The sequence below is a fragment of the Vanellus vanellus genome, assembly GCF_965231255.1.
Source record: "Vanellus vanellus genome assembly, chromosome: 4".
In the NCBI taxonomy this organism is placed as follows: Eukaryota; Metazoa; Chordata; class Aves; order Charadriiformes; family Charadriidae; genus Vanellus; species Vanellus vanellus.
The window spans coordinates 71,755,336-71,778,327 of NC_138909.1; the positions used below are offsets into that span (position 1 = coordinate 71,755,336).

General features: G+C 41.6%; 1 protein-coding gene across 1 annotated transcript in view; it reads right to left on the bottom strand.

The window, feature by feature from the left end:
• The window catches only part of GABRA2 (gamma-aminobutyric acid type A receptor subunit alpha2), a gene marked incomplete at both ends in the record, with an annotated part of 59,463 nt that extends 48,085 nt beyond the window's left edge, over positions 1–11,378 (bottom strand). The window contains 2 exons of the mRNA XM_082482352.1: positions 8,640–8,755; positions 11,308–11,378. Coding sequence (XP_082338478.1) covers positions 8,640–8,755; positions 11,308–11,378 — 187 coding nt within the window. The remainder of the gene's footprint in view (positions 1–8,639; positions 8,756–11,307) is intronic.
• Between the last annotated feature and the right edge of the window lie 11,614 nt (positions 11,379–22,992).

A 22,992-nucleotide genomic window follows, 5' to 3' on the forward strand; every position in this document is an offset into this window, starting at 1 on the left:
ACCCCTCAACATAAGGATATAGACCAGTTGGAGAGGCTCCAGAGGAGGGCCACCAAGATGATCAGAGGGCTGGAGCACTTCTCCTATGAAGACAGGCTGAGAGAGTTGGGGTTGTTCAGCCTGGAGAAGAGAAGGCTCTGGGGAGACCTTACAGCAGCCTTCCGGTACCTAAAGGAGCCCTACAGGAAAGCTGGAGAGGGACTTTCTACAAGGGCATTTAGTGATAGGATGAGGACTAATGGCTTCAAACTGGAAGACAGTACATTTAGAATAAGTATTAGGAAGAAGTTTTTCACTGTGAGGGTGGTGAGGCACTGGCACAGGTTGCCCAGAGAAGCTGTGGATGCCCCATCCCTGGAGGTGTTCAAGGCCAGGCTGGATGGGGCTATGAGCAACCTGGTCTAGTGGGAGTTGTCCCTGCCCGTGGCAGGGGGGGTGGAACTGTATGATCTTTAAGGTCTGGATGATCTTTAAGGTCCCTTCCAACCTAAACCTATGATTCTATGTTGAGCTCTAGGATACACAGTGTTGTACAGCTTTCCAGTTCCCTGTACGTTGCCTATCTAATGATGACAAAGTAAACGGAATGATTCAATCAAACACAGTGCTTCTGCTTTAAAACACTGTCCTTTCCCATATTCAACCCTTTTCAGGACTCCAGGTTATGGTGACAGTGGGAAAAACGTGGCTAGAGTCACTTTCAGTCTATTAGTCAAGTCCCAGCTCCTGCAGAATGTTAGAAAATCCAAGGCAAAGCCCATAAAAAAGGGTACGTACTCTGCGTATTTCCAGACCCTTCCCATTTACTCCAAATCTTCTATTCATCACAGTGGATTATTTATGAATAATAAGCTCAAGAGTTGTACAACACTGTGCATTCTGCTGTACATAGGCAGTCTAAACCTTTAATCTACAGACATATTTTTATTAGCTATATCTTCCAGAACTGACATTCTAAAGGTAATTTTTTCACAGTTGCCAATTAAGATGGAAGACTGCAGCCATTATTTCAGTGTCTTGCAGGCTGTAAGTCACAGAAACTTAGAATAATTCCGTTTAAAAATCACCTTTGGAAAGTCCAAAGCAGAGCAAGCTCTGAAAACGGATCAGGTTGCCCAGGTCACAGTCTGTCAAATTTTGAGCATCGTCACAAAAACTGAGACTCCACCACTCCTCTGAGCAACCATTACCTCTGTGACTCTGTTGAAAATCCCCGTCATTGGCCTAAGAGTTATGAGCTTGCCCAGTAAAGCTAAGGAGGTGAAAAAAAAAAAAAAAAGTCATATTTCTTCATTTTTTAAATCATTTAAATTATGTCTCAAAAATAAAGATAGCGTTGTTCCATTGTTTTCACCACAAGCAGGCCTTGAATGGAGTAGAAGCCTGTTGTGCTATGCAGAATATAAATACATAGTAAGAGGTGTGTCTCATGGCAGTTTTTATTTATGGGGTGCTAAAATATAGGAAATATACTTAAATATATTTTTGCCATTAGAAGTTGCAAGAACTAAGGTTAAAAAACCCTTTCTACACAAAGATGCTGAAGGAGTTCTGCATGTCCATTTGATCCCAAGTTTTTTATTTCTGTTGAAAATAAAATGTCAAAACTTGCGAATTAATTGTCTTGAAAGCAAGTTACGCGTGACTGTTTGCTTAAACACTGGTTGCTGTCACATAAGCAGAAATCACCATCACTAAAACAGTGATGCCTACTCACATCACAGTATGATGTAACTACCATATTTCCTTAAATCAAACATAGTCCTAAGGTCTGCTTTTCCAGCTCTGTGAAGGACAGAGTATTCCAAATATTGTCTGTGTCCTACAGATCTAAAACCTAAAATCTAAAAAAATTCAAAGAGCGTCAATGCTTTTATTAGCGCTGATTTAATACTTCTTCACCAAAACTTTCTTAATACCTTTAAGTGACTATACAAGTGAATTAGAGATCTCTATACCTTCCTTCTTACATTCTTCAGCTAGCGCTGTTTTTTGGTATACCTCATCAAAGAAAAGATTTGAAACAATTTTCTGTGCGTTTCCTATACAAAGGATATATGAAACTGAGTACTCCATGGCTACATCGTAGAGGTAAACACTAAAGGATTTCCCTGGCACTGTTTATAAGTACACCTTTTAGCGTAACCCAGAATACCATGTATTTTGTCTTAAAAAAATGTGTCTTTGTTGCTACAGAATGACTAACATTTTATTTCATTGTAAGCAACATATACATCGATTTCTACATTTTAAATTCACTTTTTGCTTGGTTAAAATCCACTACTAAAAATCCATGAAATCCATTAAAATCCCCCAAAGATATCGTGGATGAATTTCTAATGCACTTAAATATTTCTGAAAACGTTTCAGAGTCAGATTATTTAAATAATAATTATATTTCCAATTCAGGTGGCATTACACAAATTGTATCATTTCACAAGGGTAATAAAAATTTTGGAACTATGATATTTCAATCCTTTGGTAGCTGGCTATTAAAACTAGTCAGCCTGAGTGAGAAGCATCTCTCTATTTTGGATAGCAAACTCACTGCAAGATTTATGTAACGTGATAAGAGGCCTCAGTGGGAAGCAGTCAACAGTAGAACACCTTGGATATCAGCAAGGCCACTGCTTTTCAACCAGTTTCTAAATAACCCAGAATAACTACAATGCTGAAAAAGGTGATGTTTGTCTTAGCTCATCAAATACGGCTGAAAAATTAAACCATCCCATCAGTCTGATTTACAACAAGCTCCAATGAGCCCCACGGAAACCTGCAGTATCTGCTTTCATGTCTTCCTTGTAGCCGAGATAAAAGTAAGCCAAAGCCTTAATTCAGCCTTGGTGTCATCAGCAGTATTTCTAGCATTAGAAGCAAATGCTGACGCTTTGCCAGGAAAAAAAAAAAAAAAAAAAAAAAGAAAAAGAAAGTACTGAATATACACGTTCGGTGAACTGGAAGATCAGCCCAGCCAAGCTCCTTTATGGGCATATAAACTTTACTGTAAAGTACCTAGATTTTCGTTAACTGTTGTGAAGCACAGCATTTTGCCACTTTGCACGGAGCAACGCTTTCCCCGATTGCAATACTCTGCACAGCTGCAACATTAATTTTACTTCGGTATCTTCACTGTTGCTTTATTCACAGGCTATCAATAAATAAATAAGCTTTGTTTAGCTCCTCAGCCACTCTCCTATCCTACATCCTTTTTGCTGATTTGTTCTTCAGTATCACAACAATTTCTGAGGGTTTTTTATCCTTCCACTTTCCTAACGATTCGTTCCCTAGAATGCTTATAGCTACTGAGTTACTTCTGTTTTTGGATTCTAGTACCATCTGCATGCCCTGGATTACTAATTAAATGAGGTTTTCATATCCTCCTCTCCATTGCCTTTCCATTTTTCACAAGGAATGCTTTTTGCCAGTATGCGTTATCCATTACCCACAACTCTAACATCAATTCATCGGAGTTTCTTGCTGACTCCTCTGAAAGCACTCTTACGGCCAGATTCCGTGTGACCCTTCCAGGCACGCCCAGGAAAGATCACGCAGTAGTTTACTCCTTCGTGTCCCGGCATAACGACAGAGATGGTGGGCGGTCAGCAAATGCAAGTGATGCTCTGAATTGCTCTGCACCAGCGCTGGCAGAGAGACTTTGCCATTTCCAAAAGATGAAGCGGGAGCAAAGAAGGCCTAAGGAAGCAACCAGAACTGAGCGGGGGAACTGCCCTTTTTCCTTTAAAAACAGTAGTGAAAGCTTTCCTGTAGTGTTTTGCAGCAAAAATAGTCGAAGGATCTTCTTTTAGGATACTCCGAATGCGTATCAAGCACGATGAGGCTGACGAACACTGCGAAGTTTTGAGTGCCCAGCTAGGGCACTGCTACAGCTACAAACTCTTCTAAAGCTGATTAAAAACTCAGAATTACAGAGATATACAAATATACTGCCCTAAATTTAACATATTCCAGATTATCAGCGTATGGTCACGGCCTTGTTTCCTGGCAACTGAAGACGTACAACTCTCTGATAAACACATACACACATATATAGAGCTCGCCTGATCTGGGGGGGGGGGGGGGAAGTTTCCTGTGAAAAAATGTTTTTTCCCTTTTAGCTCATATCGCTGAGCACATCATACAACTTTTAATCAGTCTGGTACTCTGTGCTACTACACCGATTCTACGCAATGATATATCCAGTGCTGCAAAGGTGAACGTTCGTCCCCCCAAGTGCTCACTGCTCACCAACTCTCTGATAGCAATAAACAGCAATAATCCTTCCCTGTTCTCTTCGGTCTTCCTGCTCAATTCATTTACAAACTCTTGGGGGGAAAAAAGGTTTGGGTATGTCTGTAACTGAAACGCAATGCTCGTTTAAAGCAAGCAGAACATCTTAAAGTCACCTTGCAGCAGAGGTGGATCTTTCAGAATGGAACCACAGCGGCATATAGTTTTCACCTACCTACTATCTGGTCCTCAGTTTTTTTAATAACCAACATTTACCTCTTTGGTTACAATGAGAATGCCACTCCTGAAGCCCGTGAGACTGACCACAGTTTGTGGAAAGATCCTCAAATTGTATAAATCTGCAAAGCTCTTTTCGCCGTCAATATGGCGGTTGAAAATCTGGGCTTCAGGCTGCGAAGTCCAGTCCTCTGGCCTTTTAACTTCCCTCCGTGGGTTTTTTCTTTCTTGAAGATTTAAATTTTATATTTTCTAAGTCTTGCATTCAGTTATATTTTATAAATTTGGGAGAGTAAAACAGAGAGAAGTTCTACAGCTGCTGGAAATGACCAATTTCAAACGTGAGAAAGCCAAGCAGGCTGAACAGCTGGAGAGGAGATGGTAAGACTACTGAAGTATCCAACATGATACCAAAATCCTAGCACCACCTCCACTCCTCCTCCCTTCCTTCCTCTTTTTCATCTTTAAAAAGAAGCTACCATTTAAAAAAAATACGTATGTTTTTGCTGACAGACCTAACACACAAGATCATCAACGTATTAAAAGAGGTTACCTTAATCTATGTCCCTTTTTCCTTTAATCATGTCTGTCCATGGGGCAGAGGAAAGCAGACAGAGCAGACAGATAATTCAATCACTTCCAGATTCGAATGCAGCTGTATCTCAGCTTCAACATTCTGTTGTCTTATTATTTGAAGATCTTGATTCTTTTTTGGCCCCTTGCTTAGTTTTTAGTGTCCGTTGTTTTGTGGATTTCTTTTTCTATTTGCTAATAAAAATCAAAGGATTTATGGAAAAGCGCTACCCTAAGTGTCTTGCAAACATTAGAGCAAATAAATAGAAGAAAATACCTTCATGATTTTGAAGAAAATCATAAACAATAAAACTCTTTATGACTCGTCATTTGCATGGCTGTATTTCATACAAATTAGTGCTAATGACATTGCGAATTTGCATTGAAACCAAACTTGTAATCTAGTTTGATGTCTAAACAGAAATGGGGTGGAATGTTTGGGTAAAATAGTTCATGTCAGAACTGAAAGTGCAGTCAAGAGCGTTCCTGCTGCAACCCTGTGCTTAGCATAAAATGAGTACAGCGAAAAATGTATCTCCCCTTGAACACCCTCACGCCTATCCCTACCAACGCAGTAGGTCAGGGTATCATCTAAGCCAGACGAGACGTCTCTGGCTTCAGGGGACAGTGCAGTGTCTTGTTTTCCCTGCCCACACCCATTTTGCAGGCTGTTTCGTCACCACAGTGTGCGTACATCCTTCAGGGATCCCAGCTGGTAGCACAGCCAACAGCCAACAGCCAAAACCTGTTTGTATGACAGAGCTGTGTCACCAGCGAAAGTCAGAGCCGCCTCAACACTCGATAGAAAATAGTACTCCGTTCTGAAGATTATCGATGTCTCAGTAAAGCATCGAGTTAAATGCTGTAAGTACTCACACCGAGTTTCTAAATCTATCCCTAAATTCAAGAATGAATTCCCAAACAGACAATTACTTAGCTGAATTCATACAGGGCCTTTGAAGGAGCCTATACATTGCCACTTTGTTGGTCAATGACTACCTAAAATGCCGGTGTTAAGCTAAGAGTTTTCATTACTAAGAACACTTTTGAGATGAATAATGCTTTACAGTGAGCTGCGTTTTTGCTGTAAGACATCTCTGAAAATGTCTTTCACAACAGGTGAGAGCAGGCTGGTGAACAACTCTTGCTTTCAGAAGACTTTACAAGAATCCATCTCAGACCCTGCACTATTTCTGTCGTTAGCACATGTTAGGCCAGATTGTGATCTCCGTCATAGCAGTGTGGCGGGATAATGCAAGCTGCTCTGCCAAAGTAAATGCTCTACTGGTTACAATCGAATTATTTCAGATTCACATAAATGCAAGTGGAAGAGACCTGAGACTAACTATATTAAATTAACGATATGTGGCGTGGTCAAAATGCGGTAGTCTATGCAAAAACACTCTTAGAAACTGTCAGGACTCACTGGGCACATAGTGTTTAAAAAAAAGGATTAATTATTTTTCCTTTTTTTCTTTTTTTTTTTTTCCAAAGTACAGGTTAACAGAGAAAAAGGAATAAAGTGCTACAAAAATCCCGAAATATAAAACTCCATAATTACTAAGCATTATATACAAAACCATTTTTTGGTATATTCCATATCATGGATTATCACCACTGGCTTTTACAAGCGTTCTTTTAAACTATAAGAATCCATCCATCCACAACTGAAGTATTCTTGCAGATTAAGATTAATGTATGATGAATCATCACGGTTTAATATGCGTGACACAGTTTCATTTCACACATGTTCTGCATGGGTTGATTGCCATGTATGCCAATATCAAACAGATGTTAATTCTTTAATTTTTATGCTCCCAAAGTATATTTTAATTACCTAGGAGGCTTGGCAAAGAAAATCAGGGAGGTATTTTGAAGTAGATTTAATAGCAAATCTAAACCTAAAATCCGTTAGAAAAATAATTTTTAAAATTCATGTTTTCAGCAATATGAACTTTAAAAAGAATACATGATATGCAGACTGCAGACTGCTCTCATTAGCTAGCACATTCCTTTTTGTGAAGAAGACAAGAATTTTTCATTATTTTTCTAATAAAAGCCATGATTGCAAAAGCCCTGCCAATTAAACACGAGCGTTGCCGTATGAAATGTTTCTGCAAGTCACCTGCAAGGCATTGTATGTTTATACTATGTCTAAATTCCTAAATTTGGGTATTTTGCAAAGAAATCGAATCTCCACGTAAAACATCACTATAAAAATTCTCACATCAACAGTGCTCTATGTCTCATTTTATGGATCATCAAAATTAAAAAGTCCTTAAATATAAAGGACTCTTAAATATAAAGGACTCTACAGAGGCCAGAAATGGAAATGCAGAGATATCCCAGGTCAAGATTAACGTATAACGAGGAAGCTGCTTCCAGCCAGCGCCAGCTCCCACTTTATGCTGTGTCAGACACATCCAAAGATTCTCCAGAGCCAGAACAGCAGCAGAGCCACAGGTCAGGATGGAAGAGCGTTGGCTAAAATCCGCGAGCCTTAACTAACTCTTAATTTGATCAAACGGAGTTGTTAGATTAATTGCCATGGAAGTTAGAGCAGGTCTCTGGCTTTGGGCCTCATCTTACCGAAATCAAGAGGAACGGGAATGGCTCCCGGGGATTTTGCATTAGAATTAGTTTCAGCAAGCTGAAAGAGTCTCCGGGTTGAAAATTACAATTACCCAAACTGCTACGAATAATAATAATAATAAATAATAATAATAATAATAGTGTTATGCTCAATGCATAAATATTTATGTTAGATAGAATAAATAGCAGATAAACAGTAATAGTAGATAACATTTTATCACCACCAGGGTATTCTGCCCCTCCCCAAACCACAGAGATCTTTTTGCACAGTAATACTTCCAACACCAAACAAATTATTTTAATTTCTTGATTGCATACTTACATGAGCTGGCATACAGCTTTAAAACAAAAATGTGAACTGACATTTTGAAAACTATCTGACAGTCATGGCGCAAGAGTGCAGTCACCTCTGTCTTCCAATATTCTCTTTTTTCTTTTTTTTTTTTTTTTTTTATTTTATTTACTGCCCAAATACATGCAAGGTACCCAGAAACAAAATGCCAGGGAAACCCTAATTCCAAGGAAGTGAAAATGACGACGTTCCAATTGAATTTCCTGGGACGAGGAATGAATCTAAAATGTGGATTTTAGACACACCACACAAAACATTTGTGCAGATTTCTGAAAACATATACTCATCGCACTGCAGGGAATCAAGCCTGCATTCCTTGCTCAACCAAAATTCCCTGGCTGGAATAACAGCTTTAGATGTTATTTTTGTTCTCATTCTGGTTTACTATGTTAAATCACCAGATTATTTTTTTTTTCTTTTTGCTTAAGATAAATGTGTGAAAGTGCCTCCTTTCCATTCATAGATGTTATCTTCCTCAAACTTCAAATGATTCAGCTGGGTGAATATAGAGTTATACATAATTTATCAAGATACATACCAGTTGTTAGGAAAAAAAAAAAAAAAAACAACCAAAAAAGCCTGAAGGAAGAATATCACTGCATAAAATCTGAACATTAAAACTGACTTTTTAAAATCAATCTTTAATTGTTTTTATTACCTCCTAATCCAGGTCTGAGACGATTATCATAACCATCCAGAAGTCTGTCTAGAATTCTTGTAAAGATGGTGATGTTATTCTTAGCTTCGTCTTCCAGGGAGTCAGCCAGCACTGATCTAAACGGACATTTTACATTTTAGAAAGTGCTAGATATGCTTTCGTGTACATTCAACATGCAGTTTTTGCAGGCTGGCCTTGAACATTGAACTTGCTGCCCTCTGACAGGAAGGGCGTAGCTAAGAGCGTATGAATACACAATGTATATATGACATGTTCAGAAACATAAGAGTGGACCAGACACTATTTAAAATTCCCAGGAATCCGTCTTCCAGCAGCCTCTACTTCTAGTCAACATTGCAGCCCCGTGAGCGCTCCTTCAAGCTCCACTAACACATTTGGCTGTGCAGGTGCGAGAGCCGGAAAGAGCTTCCCAGGTCTGGGTGGCATGTCGCTCCCGCACTGATGACCCCGGTTCCCGCACGCGGAACTGTCTCCTTCCAGCTCTATCCTATCTGTCCTCACCTAAGTATACTCTGTCTCCGGATAAATCCTGTGGATGTGCTTCCACCCAATGGTCATGTAACGTACATGACCAGAAGAACTAACAGGAGGGAAAACTCCAGCGATCATGCTCAGGGAGTCCTCTGATGTCAGTGTTTGGTGGGTGGGCACAGCGATGCTGCCTAGCAAGCTGCAGGCTAGCTGTGCATCGCCTTCATGTTTCTAAAACGCTATTCTGTTGCAAAAAAAAAAACCCCACACTATCGCATGTTCCACTAGACCTTATAAAAGTTGGATAGAAAAAAAAAAAAAAAACATAAATGAAGTGTCAAGAAGAATCTGTAGATCATCGATAGTTTCAAACTTCCCCGATAAAGAAAGAGATGTTACAGCCTTTATGGGTCGTATCTCTGTGGCAAACCCCAGGGGCTGCGACGTCAATCCGCTGTGGGGCTGAAGAGTCCTCCGGGACCTGGACACCCCGACCAAGGGGGTTGTGTACCGGGGAAACCCTCCCGTGCAGAAAGCCTCGCACAGGCAAATGTTACTGTCCCACCGATTTTAAGCACCATGCCTGTGAAATGCATGAGCTCATCACTCTCACCTACTTAATAGCGGAATATTAGTATCAAGGAAGCAAAGCATCGTGTGCTACACGCATTATCCTTTATACCTTCTTCAGCCATCTGAGTTTTTAGCCCGAAATGTTTGAGCATTCATCACCTCTACATGGACTACTGATCAAGGGATTCTGAATGCCATAAAAACACGCATGTTTTCTTCCTCCTCCAAATCAAAAAGTAGGTTTGGGTGACATTTTGTCTAAAGCAAGCGATAAAATGATTAAAGACAGGGCTTTACGTTGCTCCCCAGTTCAACAGCATGGAGGAAGTATTTAAATGTAAATCATTGCAGTCTGTGCTTTCCATCACATAAACCATAGAATCGAGCAAAATCAGATAACTTATAAAGAACATACCAAAACGTCGTATGCGATTTTACCGACGTGTGAGTTTTTTCTTAATTTTAATTACCAGATGGCTCGTTTTTTATTTTTAAAATGTATTTCTGTACTGTCAGTCTCTGCCATTTTTTAAGCTTCTTTCTGAGACACAACAGCTTTTTTTCAACTCAAGATACCACTGAAAAATTAGATTATACGATTATATCAAATCAGGGTCGAATCCTGCAAACTTTACTCAGGCATGAACTCCTTAATTACGCATGTAGTCTCTTTGACGTCAGCGAGATTACTCACTTGAGTAGGGTTTGCAGGATCTGGCCCACTGTGACTCAACTAATACTGCACCATAGTCAGGCATAAAGTGGGATAGGAAACATAGTTTCAGGAAATATTTTCTTCGCTGGGAAATAGAGACAAAAATAAATGCAGACTTTGAAAATCATAGGAAACTTGCGTTATTTAGCTTACGATCCTTACCATATTAGGACAAGACCTACTGCAGTCAGAAGCAAAGCAAGTAAACCGAAGTTACAAACTGCAATTAATTGCACGTTTAGGGACTGTGAGCACCACAAAACTATTAGGTGATAAAAATCACTCTCTTTTATGTTGCCACTTCAGAAATGGCGAACTTCAAACAACATAAGAAAAGTTGATTAATAAATGAGGCTATTGTTTTATTATATGTGATTGTGAAGTTGTATGCTATCTCCACCTAGAGGTTTAAAGCCTAAGTATCATTTTGAATTCTGTTATGTTGACCAAGAAAAAAGACCAAAAAAAAAAAAAGGCATGTCTATATTAAAAAATATGCGAGCATTATTTTTGAGACTGTGATTTGCACGATAATCTATTTCTCCATCTTAACCGTTCTGTATAGTACAGAATCACAGTGATACAGTAACTCCAACAAATCTTTACGATCCAATAAGGCATTTAAAGGGATTATTTTTTTAATGGTGAAATAAAGCATCAAATCACAAAATGTTTAAGGGCAAGAGATTAGGCTTCTGTGTTCCCCAGACCACCTTCTACTGCATTTGCTCTGGCAACTATGTACTACTGCATTCAGACAGCTAAGAAAGATATTTTTTCAATTACATTACTACATACTATACTTTGATAACCTCTCACACGAGCTTACCCTTAGCACATCGTAACATACATGTTTGTACCGAACAACGAAATTAAGCATCCTCTCACCTTGTTGGTAGCCACACCGATAAAACGAGAAGAACCAACTGCATCTCGGAGAGTGCCAGCTTCCTCTTCATCGCTGCTCTTCGCAAAACCTAACCGTGCAAGAAAAACACAAACCCCCTCTCAGCTACAGTCAGTCGGTCTCGGCCGAGCAGCGCTTTCAACTTAACCCGAGGAGAAATATGTCACTTCAGTGGAGAGAGGAAACCACTGGATTTCTGCAGCACTTTTCACTCCTAGCAACTTATTGTATCTCCATCTTTCCCAACGATCCTGCTCTGTGCAAAGAGGCAACGCATGATCAAAAGTGGCATGTGAGCAGACGCATCAGATGCTTCCCTTTGCCGTAAGCTCAAAGCCCCAAGACGAAAAGGAACAACAACAACATAATAATAATAATAATAAAATAAAATTAGGAAAAAAAACCCAAACCCTGTGCATAAAAAGACCGGGCTTTAACCATTCCTCGCCTCACTACGGCACACCGCAGCCGGGCGGGGGGGGGTGTCGGGAGGGCGGGCGGGTGTCATGCCATTCGCAGGGGCTCGGTGCGGGGACCGCGGGCGAGCCGCCCCCAGCCGCCGCCGCCGCCGCCGAGCGCCCAACACGTTTGACAGCGGCTCGGCACAACACCGGCGACAGTCGTCGCCGCCGCCGCCGCCGCCGCGGGGCGAGGAGGTGGGGGGTGGGTGGTAGCCGCCCCCGACACCCCCCCCCCCCCCCCCCAGCAGGGCGACAAGTTGCGGACCGCAGCAGAGCCCCGGGGACCCTACCTGGGAGCGGCGGGAGGGACCGGGGAAGGGGGAGGGGGGGGGGGGGGAGGAAGGAGGGAGGGAGGGAGGGAGTGAAGGGAGGGAGGGCACCGGCGGCGAGGGGGGGGGCGGGGGGGGGCGGCGGCGGTGGCGAGCGCGGGCGCGCGCGCGCGTGCCCGGGCGCGCAGGGAGGATGGAGGGGGGGCGGCGGGGATTCCGCGGAGCGCGGTGCTGCTCCGCGGGGGTGGTGTCAGGGCGACGTTCCCACGTTCCCACGCCCTCCCCCCCCGGGCGGGTGGGAAGGATGCGAGTCACCCTACTGGGGGGGGGGGTGGCTACCGCGGGCGCGGTAACTCCGCCGGTGCGCGGAGGAGAAACAGAGATAAAAGAGCACACACACCCCCCCCCCGAAGGATAAACCACATTTTCCGTGGCCCTTCTCTTCAATCAGCGGTTGTTAAGTAGGTGCTTGATAGGGCATCACCCAAACAAGCCCTCCGCGCCCTCCCGGGGCCGCCTCGGGAACGAATAGCCGCCGGCGCCCACCCTGGCTGCCTCATTAATATGCCTTTCCCCGCTTGCCCATTGGCACAGTCTAATTGAAATGCAGAGAGAAGAAAAGTCTGTCATTTAAAGTGAGCTCGGGATGCAGGCAGCCAAGAAAACAAACCTTGCCTTTTTTTTTTTTCTTTTTTTTTTTTTTTTTTTTTGCTCAGATTGCGTTACTTTGTGTTGCACTGCCTTCCAAAGCACGTTGCCCTCCTTTCTTACAGCCGGTTCTTCTGTGGGAGTAACTGGACCGCTGCTGGGATTCATTCCCATCGATTCTAGGTTTTCCAGCGCAAGTAGATCAGGACAGGCTTGAAGATTAAAGATAAGGGCTTATATTTAGTGTACCCTCATTTTGCCTTGTTACATGGTGGTAATTAAATAACACCAGCCGTAACATCACAGGGTTGGGGTGTTTTTTTTGTTTTTTTTTTTTTTTTAAAAACCAAGCTCCATCCATCTCCTTTCCTTTCAATCTGTTAATTGCCAAAAACACAGCTCTCAATTATCCTCTTAACATCACCGGCCTACCTGCTTATTGTGTTTTGGCTGAAGTTGTTTCACTGTTTTGCTGCTGAATCATTAGCGGTTCCAAAACATGTGAAGTTATATGGATAGATACGAGTAAAAAAAAAAAAGGGGGGCGGGGGGAGAAAAAATACTCAGTTAACTGTAGAATCAACTACAAAAATGGGGAGACTCTTTTTCCTATTTTCCTTTCTTCTGTTTTTCCCGTTTCCTGCTTCCTAAGTGTTGCTGCTTGCAACTGGAGGTCCCCTTGTTTTCCTTCTCCTGTAGTCTCTTAATGACTCCACAGCAGAGCACAAGAGACAAAAGAAGGAAGAAAAGTGCTTGAGCTGTCGAGACAGTCTGTTACTTCCAACTTTGAGATATTTCATAACTTGCAGTAAGACTGGGAAGAGAGAGGGAACAAGCTGGGTTTCCTCGTTCTTAAACAGCCAGTAAAATGACAGCCCAGACTGTGGGAAATGACAAAGATAAGGACACGAGTGCACAAACTGAAATCCAACGAACGCTCCTTCAGCAGCCATGTAACCCTGGCCATGTCTAAGGCATGAGGCCCTCATCTTTCCCTGTCCAGATGTGAAAATGTGCTCTGCTCACAGTTCTTCGTGGTCTGACCAGTTAAGCATCTATGGTCAATCTAAAGTCTTCTTGAGATCTGCCTGTAAGTCCCCATATATTAGGAATTAACCTCTGGCAGAATCAGCCCTCACAGTAAAGAAAACTAGTTTTAACTACTTGTCCTAGGAAAGGGTGACTTCACAAATATCAATATGCAGCAAAAAAAAATCATTAAAAGTGAAGAGCCTTTGCGATTTATTCTTACATGAAATGCATTACATAATAGAAGCAGAACTGTTGTTTTTTTTTTTCCACAGGTATTTGCAGCATTCTTTCCCAAAAGACACTTCAAGTAGCCTTAATACCGAAACTAGAATCTAATCTTCATATGTGAGTTGCATCAAAAAATAGAAAAACACAGTGGTTAAGGAAAGCAGTCACAGTGGCTCCTTGTTGCTGTGATAGCATATTGTCATTCTTCAAAAGCCACATGGGGTAGGTATGTATTTATAATGAGCTTTTGCTCAAAGCCTTCCCCCAGAAAAACGTGCTGGGTTTTAGGCTCTAATCACAATTATTACCTGTGATGTTCTTTGAGATTTACCATAGCTTCCTGCATTGAAGTCACACTTCAGATAAACCACACACCTTAAAAGTATCAGAAACCTGCAAATAACTCCTCATTCCCATTCTAAGACAAGTTGGACAGCCCTCGGCAGCCCAAATCTCAGGGAAGCTGAGTACAGGGACAGACTACTGAGGCGGTGCGTGAGAGATCAGAGGCAATATAACTACCACCAGAGAGGAGGTTCTTTGTGATGTGGGAATATCACACCTTTATAACCCACTCTGCCAATGAACTGGAAGACATTTGAGGAGAAAAGTGTGGTATAGCTGGGGGTTTTACTGTTTTGTTGGGTTAGGTGCACGCACGGCTCCCAAACGCTAGATGCGTTAGCTCTTTTTGGTTAGAAATAGGGCACCTGAGCCCCCTCGGGTGCGCGGTCAACAAAGAGCTCTCTCTTCCCTTCTGCGTTATTTGTGGAGTGGCATTGACTGCTGTCATTCATTATTGAATTTCAGTTAGCTCGGAGTCACGTGCGGCGTCCAACGCATCCCCTGCGTTTGCGAGACTCTCCCGAGTCCTGCTGCAGGTGCTGTAGAAGGTGGGCAGTCAGGTGTGGCCGGGACTTGAAACAGTCCACTGGAAGCAGGTCTACAAATCGTTATTTTCAGAGTATGAACAAATTATTTTACTTCAAAAGTTTAGTTTCTTTTCTGCTGTATTTGCTGACGTACATAACTAGGGTTGGAACTCGATGATCTTCAAGGTCCTTTCCAACCTAAACCATTCTATGATTCTGTGAATTCAATCCCTGTTTTGATATTTAAAAATATCTTTAACAGAAGGACCTTACAATCCTGTTGTTCCCCTCTTGCCAAGGATCTCAAAGCTCCGCACACGCTGATAAATGGTGTTTCACGATACCTCTGTGAGATTGGAAAGACTTCCTCTGTGAGGACAAATTGAATAGCAGGGCAGGTGTGTGACATTTCTTAAACACTTCTTCCAGTTTAGAGGTAACAGAATCACCCGAGAGGTTAAGCCCAGGCAAGTCGTTCTCCGTACTGCAAAATACTGGATCGAATGGTTCCCTTCCCGTCTTGCTTAAAAGAATCGTTGAGATGACAAAACTTACTCCCTCCTTCAGGCAGAAGAAATCACTCAAAAATGATACCTCCATTTTGTAGCCATTAGGGAGGTGGCAGTAAACATTTTTCTGTCATGGACATAATCAAGCAATGCCAAACAGAACTTAACACAGTGTGCTGATCTGGGGTACGTTCTGCGGTGTACTTGTTCCAGACAAAAATTTTGGCAGATTGAGGTAATCAGTATATACTTTGTGCTGCTTGAGAATAATCCTCGCCCTTATATCTAGGCCAGCAACACTCTTAGCTGTAAGAATAAAAACAATAGTCATTTGGGTTCAGTAAAGTGACAAGTATATGTGCAAATTTAAGTGATATTTTGGAATACATTTATATGTGATATAGCAGTGGATTTTTTTTTTTTTTACTATGAAGTGTGCTTTTTATAAATGCTTTATTCTCTAAAAAGGCATAAACCACATCTCAATCAATGTGGTATTCATTATTGGAAAAACTATTTTATTTATTCTTTTAAAGTTTATAAGAATTAAATAGTTAACCATTCCTGTGTAAATGCAAGTGTATGAGATACATAACCAAGATAAAATGCCTATGTCATTTTAAATGTATTTTATTTCATTTTATTTATGTGAATAATGACAAAATAAAAATTTGAAGTTTTTGACCAAGTCAGTTCCTAGACTGGTTCATCATGCAGCTACACGAATGCTAATCTGAGCGAAAAGAAAGGACGAGCTGGCTCCTTTCAGGAGCAGCTCCACGTTATGTCCCATTGAACTGGTGATGGAAAAAAGATTTCTGTAAGAAAATAAGACTTAGGTCTTCAAAACCCCTGCAGTCACTGACTTTCTGCAAGATTGCACCCCAAGTCCCTCAGAGAGGTGAAATTATTTTGAAATGCACCATTCGACAATAGATGCTAGAATAATAAACAAGGAGGCAAGAAAAATCTCATGGCCTTACGTGGTGCCCACTGTTGTAAGTACCCGAGCAACTTTTAATCTTTAGGATATTCCATCTAACTGTGGCACTGCAGGATTGGGAAGAGTTACTGTGCTTGTTCAAAAGCTCTTAACTATGATACAGACTGCCTGATTGAACAGCAGAAGTAACTGGCCAGCGCTAGCTTAATTTCAACTGTGTGTAATCAGCTTTAAGGCACTTCCCGACGCGGCCCAGGAAGTTCAGCAGAACAGGAAATTGAAACGAGCTTTCCCATCTTACGTATTGATGAGATTCCCAGCGTCATTCTTCCCCCAAATGTGAACCTTAAAACCCACATGAGGATTTTTAGTCTTCTCCAAATACTCCGAGAACTACAGAAAGAGTGAGCGGAGAGTCTTTGCTATCTGTCAGGAGTAGTGAGACTCGCATCGTCCTTTTAGAGTAGGTCTTCCTTGATGGGACAAGCATAAGGCAAGCAGCAGAGGGCAACCCAACTCACGCACTGGCTGGGATGGGAAAGCTCAGATAAATTGAATTCGCTCATAACTCTTATTTTGAGCGAGTAGAAGGGAAGGTCTGCTTTTATGAAGAGCAGCAGTTTTCTTCAGCTACAAATTCCTGTTTTCACATCTACAGCGAGCTCAGGTATCGCAGTAGGCTGAAAGTAAGTTTAGAGCAACACAAGACCTTTGCTCTGGGTAGACAAGACAGAACGCAGGAAACACAAATATATGTCCCTGCCCATCATGGGGGTTGGAACTCGATGATCTTCAAGGTCCTTTCCAACCTAAACCATTCTATGATTCTATCTATGAATCTATGTTAAATAATTTCACCAATGTCTTTACATTTGTGGTACTTGTACAAATTCAGTCTGTTTTATCTTTCAGCCCTTCACTCAAGTATTCCTTGGACTTTGAAGATGTTTTTCATTTATAGCAACATAGATTTGTGATGTTTCATGTTCCAGGCGTCCAGCTTGGGGCAAGTAGAGCTTGTTTATTAGAGGGATAGAAATATTCAGCATTCCTAAATATCAGCACAACAACATGGAACTACTTTCATTTTGTTTGAATGTATTTTGAAGTTCAAAGACAAACGCTCTTCTATTGCTACAGTGAGATTGATATTCAGAGAAAATTTTACAGACTTGGGGCCGGTCACGATCAACATTTTTTTTCCAGAAATGCAAAGAAAGGAGAGACACTAGACTTCTGCCCCCTTGTGTTGCCCACGAAATTGCCATGCGGTGAGTTTGCAATGTGGAAACGCCAGGAATTATTCGTTAATAGCTGTCTTTGCTTTTGCAAAGGCCTATTCCTCCCTCCTCAGTGGCTAATACTGGCCATCCTAAATGATGTTCAGTGCACAGAAATGTATCGGTGACCAAGGGACTTGCCTAAGCCTCAAGGCCTCAGACGGTTCCCGAGAGGATGTACCTCTGCATGTCTTTTTCCCTCACCATAATGCAGTCTGTAGACAGACAACACATCTAAGCAGTGATACTTCTATGCCTAAAATATTTAATTAACTAGTTAAATTCTGCTTTTAGAGAGTCAGTAGCACGAAAGATTAGTAAAAACAAGCAGAAAGTTAAATGGACAAACAAAGGGATTACCAAGGGACGAGTTTTCCTGACAAACTGGTTTAAAAGATACTGTCTTTGGTGAACACGTGTTTTTTGTTCTAGAGTGCCTTGTACAATACAGACCTTCAGATTGCCCGAAAACTCCTGGAATTGGCAGTTCTGGCAGTGACAGATTTTGAGCAGAAAAAAAAAATTGTTTGGTTTTGTTATTTTTTTTAATTCCTACTAAGATGGCATTGAAATTTTCATCTTTTTTTAAAAGGATGTTTTTCTGAAGTCCTTATAAAAAATGTCAGCCCTTGCCCTAATTTCAGTGCCGCTTAAAAGAATGGCCACAATTCACGTAGCAATCTGTCCAATAACTGCTCCTAGTCAGGAAAGCTTTTGTTGCTGATCCAAGATTACCTTACCTTGGGTGGCAAAAAAATCTGCATTTTAAAAATGATTCTGCCTCCCGGGACTTCAAAGAGGTTCCTCCTGTCTGTGACTAATGTTCGCTAAAACACATGCGAAGGTGTTCTCCTATCACTAACAACAAATAATCCAAAGACAGTTCTAACGTGAAACGTCTTGCCTAGATTCAACAAGAACAACAAAAATATCACACTGCTCCCTACGGAGTCAACACAAATGTAGCTTCTTTGTCTATGGAGTTTAGACAGTAAGATTTAGGAGGAAGAGTGTTGTGCTACGTCCCCTGTTTGTTAGAAAAAAAAAAAAACAACGTAAACCACGTAATTGCTTATGGGTGTAGCTGTAGCCCGTGACAGTTTGCTCACATTTTGCAAAAACATTGAGCTATTTATAAACATATCTGGGTTAAGTAATTGCCATTATAGCATTTTTAAACATTTAAAAGAAGAATTTCGCTTTTCTGCACAATGCAGATGATATGTTACGCAGGAGGAAAATTAAATCATAGTAGAGACATTTGCATAAACAAACGGCCAGATTTCAGCATTCGCTCTGTGTACTGCTGTTTCCTAAATTGCCCCGTGCTGCACCAATAGGTAGAGAGGTCAGGATGGTCCCTAGTCGAGTGGATGAGAACCACCCCACCTCCCAAGGAGCAGGTTGGATGGACTTAGCCAGCCCTGCTGGAGGAGGCTGAAGTACCCAAGGATGCACGAATCCAAACCACTCCTAGCACCCACCTAAGCTGGCGGCACAACTCCTTCCCCCAATCCTCCGTGCTTCAGTGCGAGATATCTTTATGTGAATGAAGGTTCTCCATTTCATCTCTACTCACCTCCATACCCGCAGGGGCCAAGCACAGCCCAGGGCCCAAGAAAAAGCATCAGAGTTCGGCGGCCGTCAGTCCGGCCGCATTCCGTTGCTTTGAGAATGCCCTGGGATAAAATAAATAAATAAACAGATAAATGGATGATACTTGGTGTAAACAGGCCTGGTTTGCCTTCCGCGCCTTTCAAGCAATGAATCACCAGTGAAATAGAGGTGACTCACTAAGGGAATCCAAAGGATGCTTTCTCTTTCACATGTGAGTCCGCTGTGGCTGCCCGTGCTCTGAAGGGGGAGAAAACTAGGCTGCATTTTGATATCAATTCCCACGACACCGAGTCAAAACTGCCTGTGAGCGCAAAGGGGGATTTTAAGGAAAAACAGAGCTGCCCTCATCTCTCACTGACATAGTGATAACGTACAAATAGTTGCACGTGGCAGATAGTTTGAGTCAACACGGTGTTGAACTTGCGAGCATCTGGGTAGCAACTGCTTGACACGAGAGAGCAACTGCGCGGCTGCTAGCAAAATATTACGCTGTTGTCTACAAAGTAAGCACTGTGTTACGCAAAAGCTCTGGATGGTGCTATTCAAATCACAAAAAGGGGTGCCCGGGGGAAAAGTCTATTAAACATCACCAAAATTATTTCAGAAGAGAGAACTTGTTGTATCCTCTCTAATTGATTCTGTGGTACCCGGCTTTGCTCTCTGAGCTCTCGCTGATGGTCCCTACTGTGTAAGAACGTGGACAGGTCCTCACCTCGGCTTGGCCAGTCCCTGGCATGGGTGGACAAAGCTGCCTGACACATTTAGGGAACATGGCGACGGGCTCTCCCCTCTTCCCTGGGGGCTCTCTGCAGTTTTCTCACCGCCCCATCGGGCTTCAGCAGCTTGATCTGGTGCATCGCAAGTCCCCTGTTTGTCCTGGGAAGCTCCGAGGGATGCTGGGGGGGCACAGGGGCAGCTCTTCCCTCTGCCTGCCTGGGGAATGGGGTACCACATCTGATGAAGAAAGCTTTTAGCTAAGCCCAATTTGCCACTGTATCAAAAAGCCGGCATGAGCACAGCTGGAGAAAAGAAGTCTTTTTTAATTTAATTTGCTAAGTCACGTATCTTCGACTTCCAACTCCGCACTCTTCACAGAATTCCCGCTCCTCTCTTTCGCTTCCCATTTATTACAGACAATGGTTTAACAGGAACCTCATATCTTCATATCCTTGACTATTTGTGGGTTTTTTGAATTATGTATTTGCCCAGCAGGATTACTTCCACAGAGAAGTGTTAGATGGCTGGTATGATTCCCAATCACAGTTCCTCTTCAAGGAAAAAATTGTAGCTGAATGGAATCTTATTTAATTTTTGAAATTTTAAAGGACTAGCAGGGGGCTGTGTTTGCATAAGGACCTTTCTATTGCTCTGAGCCTAAAGACTACATTATAATAAGTATCCAACTAAGAGATCAGTCTACCAAAAAACACCAACAGCTTACATGGAAAAAATTGCAGAAAATATGCAAAGTAGTCTTTGTGCAGTGTTTAGTCTGACAGAGTTAGACTCTGTTAGAGATGTACCTGCAGCCCAATTTGGCACACTTGTAGCTTTCATACATTTGCACTGGAGTAGTTTGGATTGCCGAGAACAGCTTGCTTCCCTGGTTTTGTGTCACTTAATCCAGGCCCTCATGAGCACATTCCGGAAATGGGGGATACTAAATTCATTTTTTCTGCACAGCAGCAGGTCTCTCTTTAATTCAGGTATAAACACAGTGTTTCCTCAAATTCATTCTTATCATGTATTAAAACCAAAACGAAACAAAGCATAACCAAAAACAAACCCAAAACCCCAACCCCAAAACAAAAATCAAATAGATCGAGCTATCCAAAGAGACCGTAAAGAGTTTTTTCTTTAAATACATCTCTCTCACCCGACTGCCGTCTTTCTTCAGGGGGATTTTCTTCTCAGCTTCTTTCTTTTTCTACCAGACTGTTCCATCTTAAGAAAGAAACCGCAGGCTGCAAGCTTCTCCTCTGTTACATCATAAATACTTTGGAAAAATGAATATTTCAAAATTAAATGTTATTCCACAGTTTCCATTTAATTTTGTGTATGTTATTTTAAATGGAAAATGGGTCTTTGGTGTTCCATCACTTAAAAGAAACTGAAAAAATATTCTTGCAATGAAGAATTTTGTATTTCACTAATACACTAACGGTGCTGAAAACGTTATGTCTCAAAAGGCATAAGCGGTACTTGTAAAGCCATATAACTCCCCTGAAATGATACAATGTGATTTATTTGGCTGAAAACGAAAGAGTAAATGTAAGCTGGTCCTGGATACTGTTCCAACACATTAATTAAACAAACTCTGCTTGTTTGCAGTTTTCATGACTTTATATGTTTTGCACTTCAACTCTCTCATAAATGCACTTTGTAAAATGTTAATCACGTGCATCTAATTGCACATTGTTACTACATCTCCTCAAGTTCTTATGCATCTCTGCGCTCCAGTCATTTGGCAAACCAAGCTGTAGCGTATCCCATTGAAATCAGTGCTCTTGACTTTCACAGGGGCCATAATTCTTTCCAAGACTTTCCACTTCAGTGCCTGATTTGAAGGTGAGTCCTTTGGATATCTTTCACAGAACAATGGCAGGGACTAGCACATTATTCCACCCAAATACTTGTGCCATATTTGAATGAAGTTATGCTTGAGAGAGAGGATCCCTATACTGCAGTTATTTGGGAGAGAAATGAGAGGAAGCCTTGAAGTAGCTCAGATTCTGTGAACAGTGTAGAATTTGGCAGTGTGAGTTACAAAAGTTGCTCAATAAAATTGGCACTTTTGAGATGGCGGGTTGAACACATGATAGGAGGTAGCTTCAGCTAACCATGGCTTTAGTGCTGTTGATTCAGGTTTGTCTGCAGATTGCTCTATGCAGGCTGTATTAAGGTGAGTCCCCCTAAAAATTTTACGGTGCTTATACAATTTTTATGAAACATATTGCAAATCCAAAGTGTTGCCTATGCTCCACAGTCTCTCTCCTATACCTGTTAGCTGATGGACAATGTAGAAGAAAATTAATACATTACCAATTGAAAAGAAAAAAAAGGGGATTTTCTACATGTATTGGTTTTGGAATAATCCTGAAATATTATAAGATCATGGAAGGACTATTAGCATAATATATTTATACAAGGACAATGTATATTTAATCAGTACTTAATGGTGATATAATAATAGGTTTCCCCACAGAGAATGACAATATGATTTTCAACTTCCTGAATTAATAATCTTGCAGAATACTGAAGACCATTATTTCACTTCACTCACATGCAGAAAGAAGAAATCTTTTTCTGTGCAAGTAAGGAAACCTCTAAAACAAATCAAAGATGTGGGCAGACAGTACAGAGAACTAATTAACTCAAAGCAAGTAACCCAGGAAAATTAATGTTGAATTGGAGGTAGTTCAAAGACTTCAAGGGTAACAGTTTAAAATGCAGCATTTATGGCCTTCAGTAGTTAGGACCTTGTGAATGACTACATTCCTTTCAGAAGGCATGAGACATCAAAGGCAAGAGGAATAATAATAAATCTGCGTGTACAAAGTGATAGGAAAGAGAAAGGAAGAGCTCTCATTGTGTTCACAGAAGGACAAGATTCCTTAAGATCCTCAAAGTCTACTCAGGAGATGGCAACCACTACTACTGCAGTATGAGTAGGGCCATGGATGCAGTGCGATTGTCGAAGGAACACGTGTAGAGGTCCAGACATGCCCAGTTCCCCTTAGCTGGTGGCTGCTCCACTGTGGCTGGGTCTTCGGTGTATGGCATGTCCCACGTCCGTAGGAAGCTCTT